At 43.8% G+C, this 14,014-nt stretch overlaps 1 protein-coding gene across 1 annotated transcript in view; it reads left to right on the top strand.

Moving 5' to 3' along the window:
* nptna (neuroplastin a) overlaps positions 1 to 12,513 on the top strand; it is a gene marked incomplete at its 5' end in the record, with an annotated part of 37,285 nt that extends 24,772 nt beyond the window's left edge. The window contains 6 exons of the mRNA XM_084334986.1: positions 2,854 to 2,948; positions 6,355 to 6,488; positions 7,037 to 7,310; positions 11,272 to 11,293; positions 12,052 to 12,141; positions 12,354 to 12,513. Coding sequence (XP_084191112.1) covers positions 2,854 to 2,948; positions 6,355 to 6,488; positions 7,037 to 7,310; positions 11,272 to 11,293; positions 12,052 to 12,112 — 586 coding nt within the window. The 3' untranslated portion in view covers positions 12,113 to 12,141; positions 12,354 to 12,513. The remainder of the gene's footprint in view (positions 1 to 2,853; positions 2,949 to 6,354; positions 6,489 to 7,036; positions 7,311 to 11,271; positions 11,294 to 12,051; positions 12,142 to 12,353) is intronic.
* Positions 12,514 to 14,014: the final 1,501 nt, after the last annotated feature.

Below are 14,014 nucleotides of genomic sequence, written 5' to 3'. Positions count from 1 at the left end.
TGCTCTGTCCTCGCGCGTAAAGTCTGGGAACGTCGGTGTGCCAAGGTACGATGCCATGGATGGCTGGCACATCGGTGAGCGTTGGGGAAGAGGCCTCCTGGGCGAGTCTCCCCGTACGTGTTGTCGTGGGTTGGTACTTAGTGGGTACCAGGGGCCGGGTACCCAGGTGCTGTTCCTCGGTGCTGACTGTACGTCAAACTCACCCGTGAGTTGGGTCGGGGGTTTGTAGTGCAGTGGCTCGGGGCTGACGTCGGGGCTGTACTGGGCCTCCTGGTCCAGAGTACGTTGCTGCTGGTCGGGGCTGTACTGGGCCTCCTCTTCCTCTTCCTCTGCTAGGTCCTGGAGTCTTCTAGTCAGTCTCTCGGCGACGTAGGCCGGTTCTTCCCGGTTGCTGGGTCTCGTATGGACCGGTCGGGGAGGGGGGTCGGAGACGTAGACAGGATCCTCCTGTTGGCGGGGTCCTGGGTCGCTTGGTCGGGTAGGGGAATGTGCCCTAGACCCTTGTCGTGATGATCTCCGGGAGCTCCGTGCGGAGAGAGGGGGTGTCGCCATGGCGATCAATTGTTCTACCATCTGCGCCTGCAGCCGGTCGCGCTCTGCTTCGCGCTGGGCATGGGCGGCGTCGCGCTGTGCTTCGCGGTGGGCATTGGCGGCGTCGCGCTGTGCATTGGCGCTGGCATGGGCGGCGTGGAGCTGTGCATTGGCGGCGTCGCGCTGTGCATTGGCGGCGGCGTGCTGTGCATCGGCGCGGCCTCTTTCGATGTTCTCTTCCGTCTGAAGGCGTCTGGTCTCCAGTCTTATGCAGTCGTCTTCACTCCTTTGTTGCGCCTGGAAGCGCTCTCGCTCGGTTGCAGCATGTTCGCGCTCACTAAGGGCTTGCGCTTGGCGTGAAGGCGCTCTCGTTGGTCTGCAGCTTGTTCGCGCTCGCTCGTCTGTTGAGCTTGAAGTCGATCGCGTTCACCCTGAAGTCGATCGCGTTCGGTGGAGGCTGCCAGGGTGGCGATGAATGCCTGCGCCAGCATCTTGTCCGCTTCGCTGGGGGAAGACACCGACGGAGGTGATCGGCTTCTGGCAGTGCTCGTTGGAGATCTGTTCTCTGGGTGCGCCTCGAGGTCCGTCTCCTGGGCGCGCTTCTCTTCTGGTAGTGGGTCGGGTTCTGTCCCTGGAGCGCTTTCTTTCTCCTGGAGCTCTCCGGGGACCGTCCCGTTGACGTTGTCTGGGGGTATAGTCATGTCATGTCCCCCCTGGTCCCCCCCGTGGGCTTGGTCAGTTTTTGTTAGAACCCACTGGGGTCTCTACTGGCAGGGTCGTCTGGTCGGTAGGATTTGACATGCTTTGACTATCCGCTTTATTTATTTTATCCGCATTTAACGTCTTTATAAAGCTAGGTATTAGACTGACAGCGTATGCCTCTAGATAGGGAGGTGGCTGACGTCTGCGCTGCGGGCGTTCTAGCTCGGGAGAGCTGCTTGGGGAGTGTTCACCGCTGGCCATGGTTAATATCAATATTATATTAGATATTACACTGATACGATCCGGCTCGAAGGACCAATTGTAACTGAGGGGTACAATTCCCTGACTGTATTGAGAGTATGGTATTATTAAACCACTACTTAGTTATGTACTTTAATTACTGGCCATACAGTACACGGTATATCTGGTGAACACCCACACAAGAATACTTCAATGACAAAGAAAGTTCTATTTTGAGGGATTTATTATTATTAAGCAAGTAACGGCAGGTTACAAAATGGGAATTATGAATTGCGCTTATAAGGCGAAGAACACTCAAGTAGGTCAAGAGCGTAAGTCCATGAGCATAAGAATTACATAAGGCACACTCGTAGTCAGCTGGAGACACTAGGGGGGTTCCCTCCGGTTGTAAGCCAGCAGGGCAGAGGAATGTTCGGATGCAAAAGTCTGGGTCAACGAGGAATAAACAAGCTCCAACTACGGGAGGCGGTACATATACTCCCCTCGATCGGTAGACAAAAGCAGCAGCTATAATCCAGTATGCGTGACAGCATGGATGAAAGCCAGCCAGCCTCTTCCTAGAGACGGGCTCGAGTGATGCTCCTCACGGGTAGATCCCACACAGCAGTGGGGTAGACGGTTCTCTGCTCCAGCAGCCACAGTACCAAAAGCAATATAATCCAGCCGGAAAAGGCTCTGCATTCGCCGGTGTAGATTCTCCTGTGCACGGTACTTCACATTTAACTAGGTCGAACTTGACGTTATTTCACTAAACTCTGACACTTTTACTATCCTATTCGCACGCGATTCTAAGTGCTCTATTTAGACGCAAGGTTGCTCACTTCACTTGGTCGTTGACTCGTGGTGAAGGCTTTAATGTTTGATAAGACGATACGTTACTTTGAACGAATGATGAACTGAATGAACTGATACTTTGAACGAAGGTGCTGCTGTTTCCACCTGCGCCGTATTTATACGTAAGGTGAATTATCTAGTGCCAACCTCAGTTCTGTCTCGTATTACTGCGCAAACCTGGACATGTTGAGACAAGCCTTGGCGGTGGCTTTGAACTCGCCATTGGGGGTATGGTCGTTGGCGCCTAGGGGTCGCTGTCCAATAGGAGAACGAATATTATGGTCTGGCCTGTACCTAGGTAAAGGGATATTCTGTGTATATGTACAACGAATATACAAGGGATATCAGACGATATACAAATATTATACAATATATCTCAAGTAATAAATATATATATATTCGGTTTAATCTGACCCTTTGTAACACTTTGAATGTTAAAAAAATTACATTCGGTACAGCCCTACACTCGACACACTTGCTGCATGAGTTTCCTGGGTGTCTTAGTGTCTCTGCTCTGCTCCGCAGGCTGAAGAAGCCGCGAGGAGACGCCGCCGGGGAGTACATGTGCGTCTATACCTTCGAGGTGGCCCCTCCAGCCAACGCCACCATCGAGGTGAAAGGTGAGTGTCGTTTGGTAACAAATCCACGGATCCCCTTTTTGGTATTCCCAAGCCACAGTAGAATAGAATAGAATGAGGGAAATTTGGCACTACAAATCGCTCACAGTAAACAGTAAACATTTGGGTAGACAAAAACAAAAAGTCACGAATAACAATAAAAATAAGCCTAAGAATAAAATACTGTCGGGGATATACATTTCCTATGTTACATTATAATATAAAATATACAGTAAAAATATACAGTAAGTGTAAAATTGTAAAAAGTTAAAGTCCAGGGCCCTCATTCATCAACGTGTCTTACGCACAGATTTGTGCTTACCCTGTGCGTATGATCATTTCTAAGCAAAGAGTGGGATTCATCAATTTCAACTTGAACTTGACTTTGTGCTTATGTCTACGCACAGCTCTGAGCACACTTAGCTGACGCCCAGTGGTAGAATATCGTTACTACGCACAAGCGCTCCTCAGTACATGCATTCGTTCCAACGCGGAAATAAAGACACTGGCGCGTGTTCTGTATGACCCCCGTAATTCATTATAGTTCATTGTGAAATAGCAACAGTAGTGTAATTATGGTCAAAACCCTATAAATAGCATTTGGAATAATAGATCTTTCTCTCAGAATGAATGCAGCATGGTTTATATAGCGTTATCGGAATATACGGGGTGTACTCCGCGTAGCTCAACTCGTTATTATTTTGCGCACAGACCGCAGAAACACGGGAACGTTTTGATTATATTTAAAAGGCTTTACGTTAAACGAAACAAGTGGAATTTCGAAGCTGTAAGCAGAATACAAGTCATGAACACCCACGATATAGTGTTCTTCCCCCTTTTTACTGTATAAGAAAGAATAGAAAACGCATTGCAATGACACCAGATGGTGGACAGACTATGTATATGATGGGATTCAAGTTCGCGTTTTTGTTGATCATAGGCATGCTGTCAGAGTATGATATCTTAATCAAACATTCTAGAACATTTGTCGTCACAGATCATGTCCTAATAGAACATAGGCTATGGCATGGTCCATCGTGATATTGTGTGGACTGTTATTACTGTACCGGTACCACCCATTGTGACAACAGCCTTGTGAGCCCCGCACACAAACATGATGGAATTCAAGTTCATGTATTGAAAGGCAGGCTACATCATACATGCAGTGAGATTCATTGTTCTTGTATATGCTCTCGTATTATTGTTTATATAGGCTACCCAATACTGACATCAAAATAGATTGTAGTATGCCTCTAGAAATCATATGCAGCAGGTAGAAAATTGACGGAAGATCCATCGCGATTTGAAATAAAATTGAGGAGAACAACACGGGAAAAGGCAGTCATATTCCAGCGCGGTCTTTATTAGCAATGGTTAATAGATATCATATCCGACATCACCGTTCTCATAACACGCTTCCCTCGGCTTAGTCCATTTTTCCACATTTCATGGGGGTATTCCATTACCGTATATGGTTAATCGGGGCGGTTCTGGTATGCAAATACTTAAAACAGTGCACAAGCTCAAACGTAGGATCAAAGTCATATTCATCATGACAGGTGTGCGTAGAACCTGCGTACGCACGTGTGGTGAATCCCGATTTTTCTGTGCGTGCACTGATTCTACATTCTGTGCTTACGTGTGGAAATAGAACACTTTCCACGCCACGTTGATGAATGAAGGCCCAGGAAGATAGTACTGTCACCCTGTGCTCAGTGATGCAGTGAGGCACAGTGATGCATTATAAAGTCTGATGGCTGTCGGAATGAAGGACTTCCTGTGCTGTTCAGTGCTACATCTTGGGAGTTTTAGTCTAGCACTGAACGTGCTCCAGTAGACTACTAGCCAGTATAAATGACCAGGGGTGGCTTTGAATTCCACCTATGGCTCATGGTCACGTGAGGACCTGTGATTGGAAATGGCTGTATTGGCTCTCTGAGGGGTGAGCAGAGCCCGTGAACACCTCCATCTGATCAACATCCGGCTCTGTGGCAGCAGATGGCGTCTCGTCTGTCTGATGGCCGGGGATTAAGTCGCAACGCTGAAATCTGCCCCTTTTCTGCTCGCAGAGCCGTACCGCTGCGGAGGCAAATTGGATTTTGGGGAACTAGTGCTGTATTTGGTTGTCGGGCAGTTCTATCTAGCTATAGGCATACAAACACGCAGCTGTTCATTGTACTATTACCTTACAGCCTCTCTAGTAATAATGCCATTTGATTTAGCTAAATAAGAATAATAAAATAGTACTATTTTACTTATATTTTACATACTTATATTTATAGATTAGATATGTATACCTTTTGTGCTGTATCATACATACGTTATAAACTATTTTTATCAGATGCCGGATGTACACTAACTATGTAATAAAGCATTTGATTTGGATTGGATTGTTGATGTGCCTGCAGGATTAATGTTCATTCCACCTTCACCCCTGCTGCTGTATTCACACAGCAGTTAGTCAGACTTCACTCTCCTGATCGTGTCTAAAAGACTTAACTGGAATTACCGTCATTTACTGGATTAGCGTAAATGCAGAGCAATTTTTTATATCGCTGCTGCACAGCAGCTGCTCAGTGCCCGGGAACACTTAAATGTCGTGCAGCAGCTTTTCAACTGCACTGCCTTCGCAAATTATATGAAGAGAGATTGCAATGAATGGAGGTGAACCTCAGTGTCATGGCCAGTCACTACTTGATAATGACAGGAGTGGCCTAAGTGGTTTTGAAAACATAGAGAGGTATTCATCCCTTTACATCTTTACCCGCATTTTATAGGAAAATAATACGAATGCATAATTGAAACCTTCAGATGAAGGACTGCATTAGTCTGTTCTAATTATGGAAAGATGGTAAGTTGAGTGTTGTGTACATTCATAGTGAAAGATGGTAAAGTTTGTCTTTAATTCACTTGATCTTCAAGTACTGTGTTCATCAAACACTGCTCTCTGTTAGTTCTTTGTCGGGGCAAATGTCAGTGTGATGTCAGGGAGTGATTGAGGAAGTAACGTTAGTACCTGTTCACAGCTGAATCGTTTACAACGCCCATTTGTCCCCCGTGTTGGAATGGTTGCTATGTGCAAAATATATAATCAATCATTTTATCATTTGATGTCTTATTACTGGATCTTATCAACATCGTTGTGGCAAAGTAATATCATGCTTTACAGTGTTTTGCACAGAAATGAGGCTTCCTTCAAAAGTGGTTACCTGTGGTTACAGGCAGCCATGTTGGAAGGAAGAGAACTAGACGGACATTCCACGCAAAGCCTCTATTGATGGATCTATAATGTCAATCGTTGTTTTACAAACAGTCAATGACTTGATCAGACAGTAAACCTGTAGCCCAGCGCGTGTCCCTCCTTGATGTAATAACAGCGTGGGATGCCTGCTGTTCCTTCTTGTTGCAGCTGCTCCTGACATAACCAGCCACAAGCGCAGTGACAACAAGAACGAGGGCCAGCGTGCCATGCTGTACTGTAAGTCTGTGGGCTACCCTCACCCTATCTGGACCTGGCGCAAACTGGACAGTGGGGTCTACACGGTATGTATCCTCCTTCCATTATGGATAGGGATTTAAAGTTCCCTAAAATGAAAGTACCAGTACCTCGAAATTGTACTTAAAAGAACACGCCAACATTTTGGGAAATTAGCTCATCGTCTTCTCCGGAGAGAGACAAGAAGATAGATACCAGTTTCCTCTCTGTGTGCGTTCAGTAGAAAGCTATCTGGCTGCACGTTAGCCTAGCTTAGCACAATGAATGGAAGCGGACATGGTCGGTTAGCCTTCGGGAGAGGTGTTAGTTGGACAATGCCTAGGCCAACCGGCCATGCCCGCTTCCATTCATTGTGCTAAGCTAGGCTAACATGCAGCCAGATAGCTTTCTACTGAACGCACAGAGAGGAAACTGGTATCTATCTTCTTGTCTCTCTCTGGAGAAGACGGTAAGCTAATTTCCCAAAATGTTGGCGTGTTCCTTTAAGTACAGTACGTGAGTAAAAACACTTACACCACTGTATTTTTATTACACGTAACACGTTCATCAACAACCTAATTTGGTACCTCTCTTTACTCCACCTCTCTCCTAATAGGACATTGATAACTCATCTGGACGCTTTGTCATCAACAATAAAGACAACTACACAGAGCTCCACATCTTGAACCTGGACATTGTGTCGGACCCTGGCGAGTATCAGTGCAACGCCACCAACCTGATTGGCACCTCCTCCGTCAACTCGGTGCTGCGGGTGCGCAGCACCCTGGCCCCCCTCTGGCCTCTGCTGGGGGTGCTGGCGGAGATCATCATCCTGGTCGTCATCATCGTCGTCTATGAGAAGCGCAAGAAGCCCGACGATATACAAGACGGTGAGTCGCCAACTGTAGTGGTCATGCTTCGCTTTTGATTTCCAGTGACGCCGTTATCACACGAAGAGAATTGGGGACTTTATTAAGTTTGACTGTCCCCATGTTTGACCTGTCTATAGTCTATCTATCCCATAATGCAATAACATCTTCTTTTCCTGTTAGCAAGAATTAGTGGTAAGTAACATTTGTTAGCATTAGAGCTGCTATGTCAGCTACCATATGTTACAGCTAACGTTAACTACTGTCAATCAACGATGGTCTTAACAGTAGCTGTTATCTGCAACGTTTGACAGCTGATATTGAGTCAAAGTGCTTTACAACTTCTGCCTCAAAGTGCCTCACATTCACCCATTAACTCACATACACACACCCGACAGTGAAGGCTGCCATGCAAAGCCAACCATCTCACCAGGAGCAGTTAGCTAGTTAGTCGAGCAATTAGCTAGCGCTAATGCAAGCTAACAGAAAAAGATAATGGGTTAAATGCTTACTTAGCTTGCTTACAGAGTCCCATGGTCCGAGTTCTGGCGGGGTTCTGAGTGAACCCATAAGCAAACAAAGTTTGAATCCACAACAAACGTTGTAACCATCCACAACAGAAAACAGCGGTCCCTGCGCATTTTCTACGCTTCAGACCGTCATGATGTCTTGGAACTAGACACAGTTACTACTGTACATACTGGGGCTGGTTCCGAGACATCTTATCAGTCTGCTTGCTGCCTGTCTCAAGCGTCCCAGTTCTCTCAGAACCCTGCCAGGATGCCGGCCATGGGACTCTGTAAGTAAGCTAATGGTTATGCATCGATTACACTACTGGCAAGTATTTCATACCAATTAATATATAAAAAAAAAAAAAAAATATCCAAACTATCCCTTTAAGTTATTTTAGAAACGTACTAGAAAGTGAATAGAGATTTTCAGGAATTCAAATCAAAGCGAAGCATTCCAACCATTATCTAATTAACTAGACCGCGGTGAAAATCAATTATACCAAACAGAGATCAGACGTGAAATGGCTCAAATGCCCCTTTTTAAGAGAATTAAGAGCACGGACCTCTCGTGTGTTTTTTGGAAGAAACATAATTGCTCTACACATCCCAGTTCCAAAGTGTGTGGCATTAGCAGCGAGGGCACAGCGACGGAGACATGTGACAGACGGTGTCATTCCTGCAGGGCCGGAGCTCGGTCACCAGACACAAGGCCTGCCCTCAATAATTCAGTAACGCCACTGACCCAACAGATGCACACTGTTGCATGAGGACACACCTTATCAGGACAATTTCGCCCATTTAATATTCATGGGAAATAAGATAGTGTAGCGAGAGGTGGACCGTTTTAAATTATTCATGGCTTCCCAGGGACCTTGCGTCGTCCCCAGGCCCCAGTAAGTTCGTCCTACGGGGACTTAATTTGGTATATACAGTCTTTTCTAGCCGTCCAAGGATTTTCTGATTACACTAATTAGTAGAATCCTAACTAACATCATAAATGATGTAGCGCTGTCTCCTCTTAGTCGACCAAGACTTTGTTAGTCGATCAGTCGAATATTGTGCTTTTTTTCATAATTATATTTTTCTAAAATTATAACAACATCTCTTTAAAGATTTAAAGAGGTCCTTCTGGATGAATACATTTTGGGGATACACAATTTTACAGATTTGTCAATTAAATCAACTAACTGATAACTATTAGTCAACTAAGAATTTCTCTAGTCGAGGAGGACAGCCCTAAAATGATGCATTATTGTTTTGATGACCTTTTCCTCCCAAACTGAATTTCAGTGTTGTCACACAATGCTGATTTAGATGCAGAGTTCCTGGGACGGATGACAGCTGACGACTCTCACTCGTCACATTGTCATAGACTCCCTTGTGATTCTTATTCAGTTCATGGAGTGGACCCTAATATTAAGTCGTTACAGTAGCGTAGAGTGCACTTCAAGGTAGTCGTAGAGGATGAATCACATGTCATATTTCTTACTTGATATATATCTTTAACTCTTTGCTTCGGGTATTGAATACTTAACGGATCATTAAAATATCTGCCCATCCTCCCCCTTTCCTTAATGGCATAACCTAAACCATGTTTGTGGTAAGTGAGAGACTGCATGGCTCTTGAATTTCAATAAGCATCCGATATCCTTTCCTTCCCGTTCATATAGCCAACATGCACAATCCTCTGTAGGCCTGACTTGAACAAAGTGTCTTAACAAAGTACTGAATGTCCTGTTCAACATTCAGAGCAACAAGTTTGCTTGTTTAAGCTTTTCTCTCTCTCTCTCTCTCTCTCTCTCTCTCTCTCTCTCTCTCTCTCTCTCTCTCTCTCTCTCTCTCTCTCTCTCTCTCTCTCTCTCTCTCTCTCTCTCTCTCTCTCTCTCAGACACATGCTCTACATTTTCCACTCTTATACAATATATACCGTTACTGCAATATAAAATGTTGGCATGCCTGCTGTTACTAGTTTTTAAACCCTTATAGTCAGCATTGTCATGATAATTCAACCATTTACTCCATTATGTGGGCTGTATGGCCAATATGAGCAAAGCAGCTTCTCTATCTTCTCCTCCAGTGTGAACTGATCTCTTCTGTGAGCAGTGCTTGCCTGTGCATGTCCACGTGTATTTTAAACTTTGCCTTTGCCTGTACAACATGACTGTCCTCAAAGCGTGCTCACAAGCGTCAGTGTGGTGTTGTGCTGGTCTCCAATAGCATCTGGTGTGTTTGTGAATGACTTCATGCCGAGTGTAAAGACGGTTTCCATGCAGCACACATATAGACCACCGCAACACGTCCGGTTATTCTGAAATCATGGGAGAGAGAGCAGGAGGAGAAAATGAATGAATGTGGATGAGAGCCTTGACATTAAGTGGTTGTAGCTACGGCTGTGGGGGTGCTGGAGACATGATCCAATAGACTTTTTTTTATACACCCGAGTCTTTCTCGGCCGAGCTATAGTCACTTTTCCCGCACCTACTCCCGAACTCCGCAGGCGCAGGTTGCCCACGGAGTCTAGGTTCATCAATCTGCGCATGCGTAGTTCGGGAGTAGGTGCGGGAAAAGTGACTATAGCTCGGCAGAGAAAGTGCCGATCGACTTGGGATTGGTCGCTCCGTGTTCAGGAGACTCGGGCGTATAAACGTCTATTGGATCATGTCTCCCGCACCCCCACAGCCGTAGCTACAACCACATAATGTCAAGGCTCTCATCCACATTCATTCATTTTCTCCCCCCGCTCTCTCCTCCATGAGCTCAATGTAACACGGACGTGCAGTGTGGTCTATGGCCTTGTTCACCTCTTCCCCTCCGCTTCCCTCCCATCAGCATGACCGCAGCCTGCGTTTTGGCCTGGTTCATTCACACATCTCCACGAAGATGACCCTTAGCTCTGTATGATAGCATGTACAATAATGCTGTATATACCATATATATATATATGTATTCCCACAGCATATATACCTATCCTCACCTGTCTGTACTTACCTGCACATAGTCCCTTACTATATCTATATCTGTACATATCCTACTCTTACTAGTTATGCTGCTGGCCAGTAGTAGTCATACTGTCTATTTTCATATAATACAACTCATACTGAGTACATCTGATTAGCACTACACTCAGTAGTACTAATTTGTATATTTTGTACCCAGTTTAACCACCTGTACATTGTATATTGCTGTTGCACTTTACTGCTACATTTGCACTCTGGTTGGATGCCAAACTTCTTTTCGTTGTACTGTACTTGTGCTGTGTAATAATGACAATACATTTGAATCTAATCTAATCTAATGAGAGGAATTAGAAGCAACTCTTAGCTTGACCGAAGAACAAGTGCATCGTGTTACAGTCATACTGTGTACAGGCCGTCTGCAAAAACAGTCACTATTTCATCAGCATGTGCTATTTCCTGTATTTTTTTTGTCATTGAGTCTTCATTTCTCAATGTCTTCCATTCCTGCCGCAGATGATGAACCAGCTGGACCAATGTAAGTACGTCCATTTACACTCACTGTTTAGCTTGGTAATGTGTGTTTTTGTTGTAGCTTATTAGAACCATTTATCCACCCCTGACAGTCTATATAGCCCAGTAGAAAGACCCCAGCCACCCACACCACAAACTGTTTGAGCTCATGCCATCTGGCAGACGGTGCCGCAGTCTCGGGTCCACATCCAGCGGGCAAACAGACCACTGATGGACAGACTCTAAATTATGAGCATACACACAAAACACCTTAAGTGACACACACACACACACACACACACACGCACACACACACGCACACACACACTCACACACACGCACACACACACACACGCACGCGCGCACACACACACACGCGCGCACACACACACACACACGCACGCACGCACGCGCACACACACACACACACGCACACACACACACACACACACACTGCTGCTATTTACACTATAGAATATATATATTTCTTTATCCACTTTTTTTTTTTTTTTTTTTTTTTTTTTTTTTTACTTTGTATTGTATAGTTTGTATAGATCGTTGTATATTGTTGAGGAAACCGGGAAAACAAGCATCTGACGTTTTTCTGAATGTATATACATTTAAAAAAGATGTGACAATAAAATAATCTGAATCTGAATCTGTTGGTGTTACAATCCTCTACTATAATAAGTAGGCTTAATGTCTTCATATCATCAACTAGTGAATGTACACATCGTTAATTTTACGACCAGACTTAATGATATAATTGTTTTCCTATTCAAGGAAAACTAACTCCACCAACAACCACAAGGATAAGAACGTGCGCCAGCGGAACACAAACTGAGCAGGCGGCAGGCTACTGATGTCTACTAAGTAAGTGTGTAATCTCTCTCGCCGGGTGCCAAGAGGTGCAAACTAACTGCCAGTCATTCTGTATATCCGTTGTCAAGTCGCTGTTAAACATCCTGCACGGCCTCAGAGTTCTACCAGCCGTGTGACTACAAATTACAGGATAAATCTGACTGCAAGCTCTTTACAACACAACTCGGTACACTAACGACTAACATTTCTCTTTTTGTTCGCAGATAACAGTGTATATGTATTGACCACATGAAGGTAAACGAGGTGGGGATTCATAGCAATTGTCAATAAGAAATATCTGCCGTTAAGTGTGGTGGTGGTGGAGGAGGAATAAACAGCTGTACTGTATGAGGCATGCCTTATGATTTTGTTGTGTGCGGGTGTGGGGTCCAGATTAGACCCAATCTAATATGGAATTGTTAACATAATAACCATTGTCGCTGCATGCAGTTGGTGACGTTCATTTATAATTTTTTCTTCGAATACATGATTATTATTATTATTTCTTTTTTCAATTTTGACCAATTTTGAAGTAATGCATGCAAGATATAAACCTCTGTTTGATAAAGGAAAGGCTTCTTTTATTTATTTTTGTTCTTTCATCGAGAGTGGCTTCATGTAGATAATCAGTATTTTTGTGTTCTAGAGGAAACAATAATTGCTATGTATAAGAAAACGCCATCATAATCTGGTATGACAGTTGTGTACAGTTTATCATTCTGCTGCATACCATTTTATAAGTTGGTACTTATCTACCATTTTATCAGATGATATGTGTTATATTTTAAGGGCTTTGTCCCTCTAAATTTGACTGAGGTTTATTTTACTGTATGTACTGTATGTATGAAATCACTATAACTATGTATCAAATGACCAGTAATATGAAGACTATTCATACTGTATGATGCACTTAAAAAGTAATGAGAAAACTGTATAAACCTAATTTAGGAATAATGTACTCAAATCATTCTAATATATTGTTTTAACAAAAATAATTATGTATGTATTGTATAGCATGGCTATTATCCTATGCAATTATTATTCATATCGAGATATATATATATATATATATATTGGAAAAATCATCGCAGCTTTTGATTTCTCTGTGATAAAGCTTTAAACTAGCAGGATCACTGTAGAGCATTGAAGACACAAGGCACAGCTGCATGGATTCTCTATAGCTGAAGCGAGGGCCTACGTTAGGATTGACACATGTAAAGCAATCCCATGATCCCAAGTCATTTTTAAGAATAAAAAATCTGAAAAAGCAAAGTCTTTATGTTGAGTTGATGTCTATGATGATTAACAGTGCTTGAAGACCTCTGCTGCATTGGAAGACGCACAAATACAAACGGATGTCCTGTCAATGATGCAACTGTGTATGAATAGATTCAAATAGAAATAGAGTCATAGTTATTCTTGTTGCAGACGGAAACAGCACCACCTGGTGAGCTATTGATGGGCTGACGGTATATAATGGTTTGTAAGCTACAGGTAGCTCTTGAGATGAAGCTATCACTGATAACAAGGATCGGTATGCATTGATTTCAAAATCCATACCTATACAAAATAGAAAACCTAAATCTGACCTTAAACTGCTGTTTGGCTACACACCAGCTGATTGTAGCTAGGCATAAGTGAATCAGAAGTGATAACGTTGATTGTGATAAATGACAAGGACATGACAAAACAAAAAACAAATTAGTCTGATTTAAGTGAAGAAATATATATATATATATTTTTAACAAAACACTTTACAATGGCAAAGGAGCCAAGTTCAGTAAAGTGATCACAGAACTACTTAAAGAAACACTCCAAAATCAAGGGAAATATACGTATGTGTGTGGTAATCTGCCTGCCCCTGGACTCATGAACATTCCTGTAC

The sequence above is a fragment of the Notolepis coatsorum genome, assembly GCF_963971535.1.
Source record: "Notolepis coatsorum genome assembly, chromosome: 18".
Classification (NCBI taxonomy): domain Eukaryota; kingdom Metazoa; phylum Chordata; class Actinopteri; order Aulopiformes; family Paralepididae; genus Notolepis; species Notolepis coatsorum.
The sequence above is the reverse complement of the archived record's forward strand: the minus strand, read 5'-3'. Positions and strand labels throughout refer to the sequence as shown.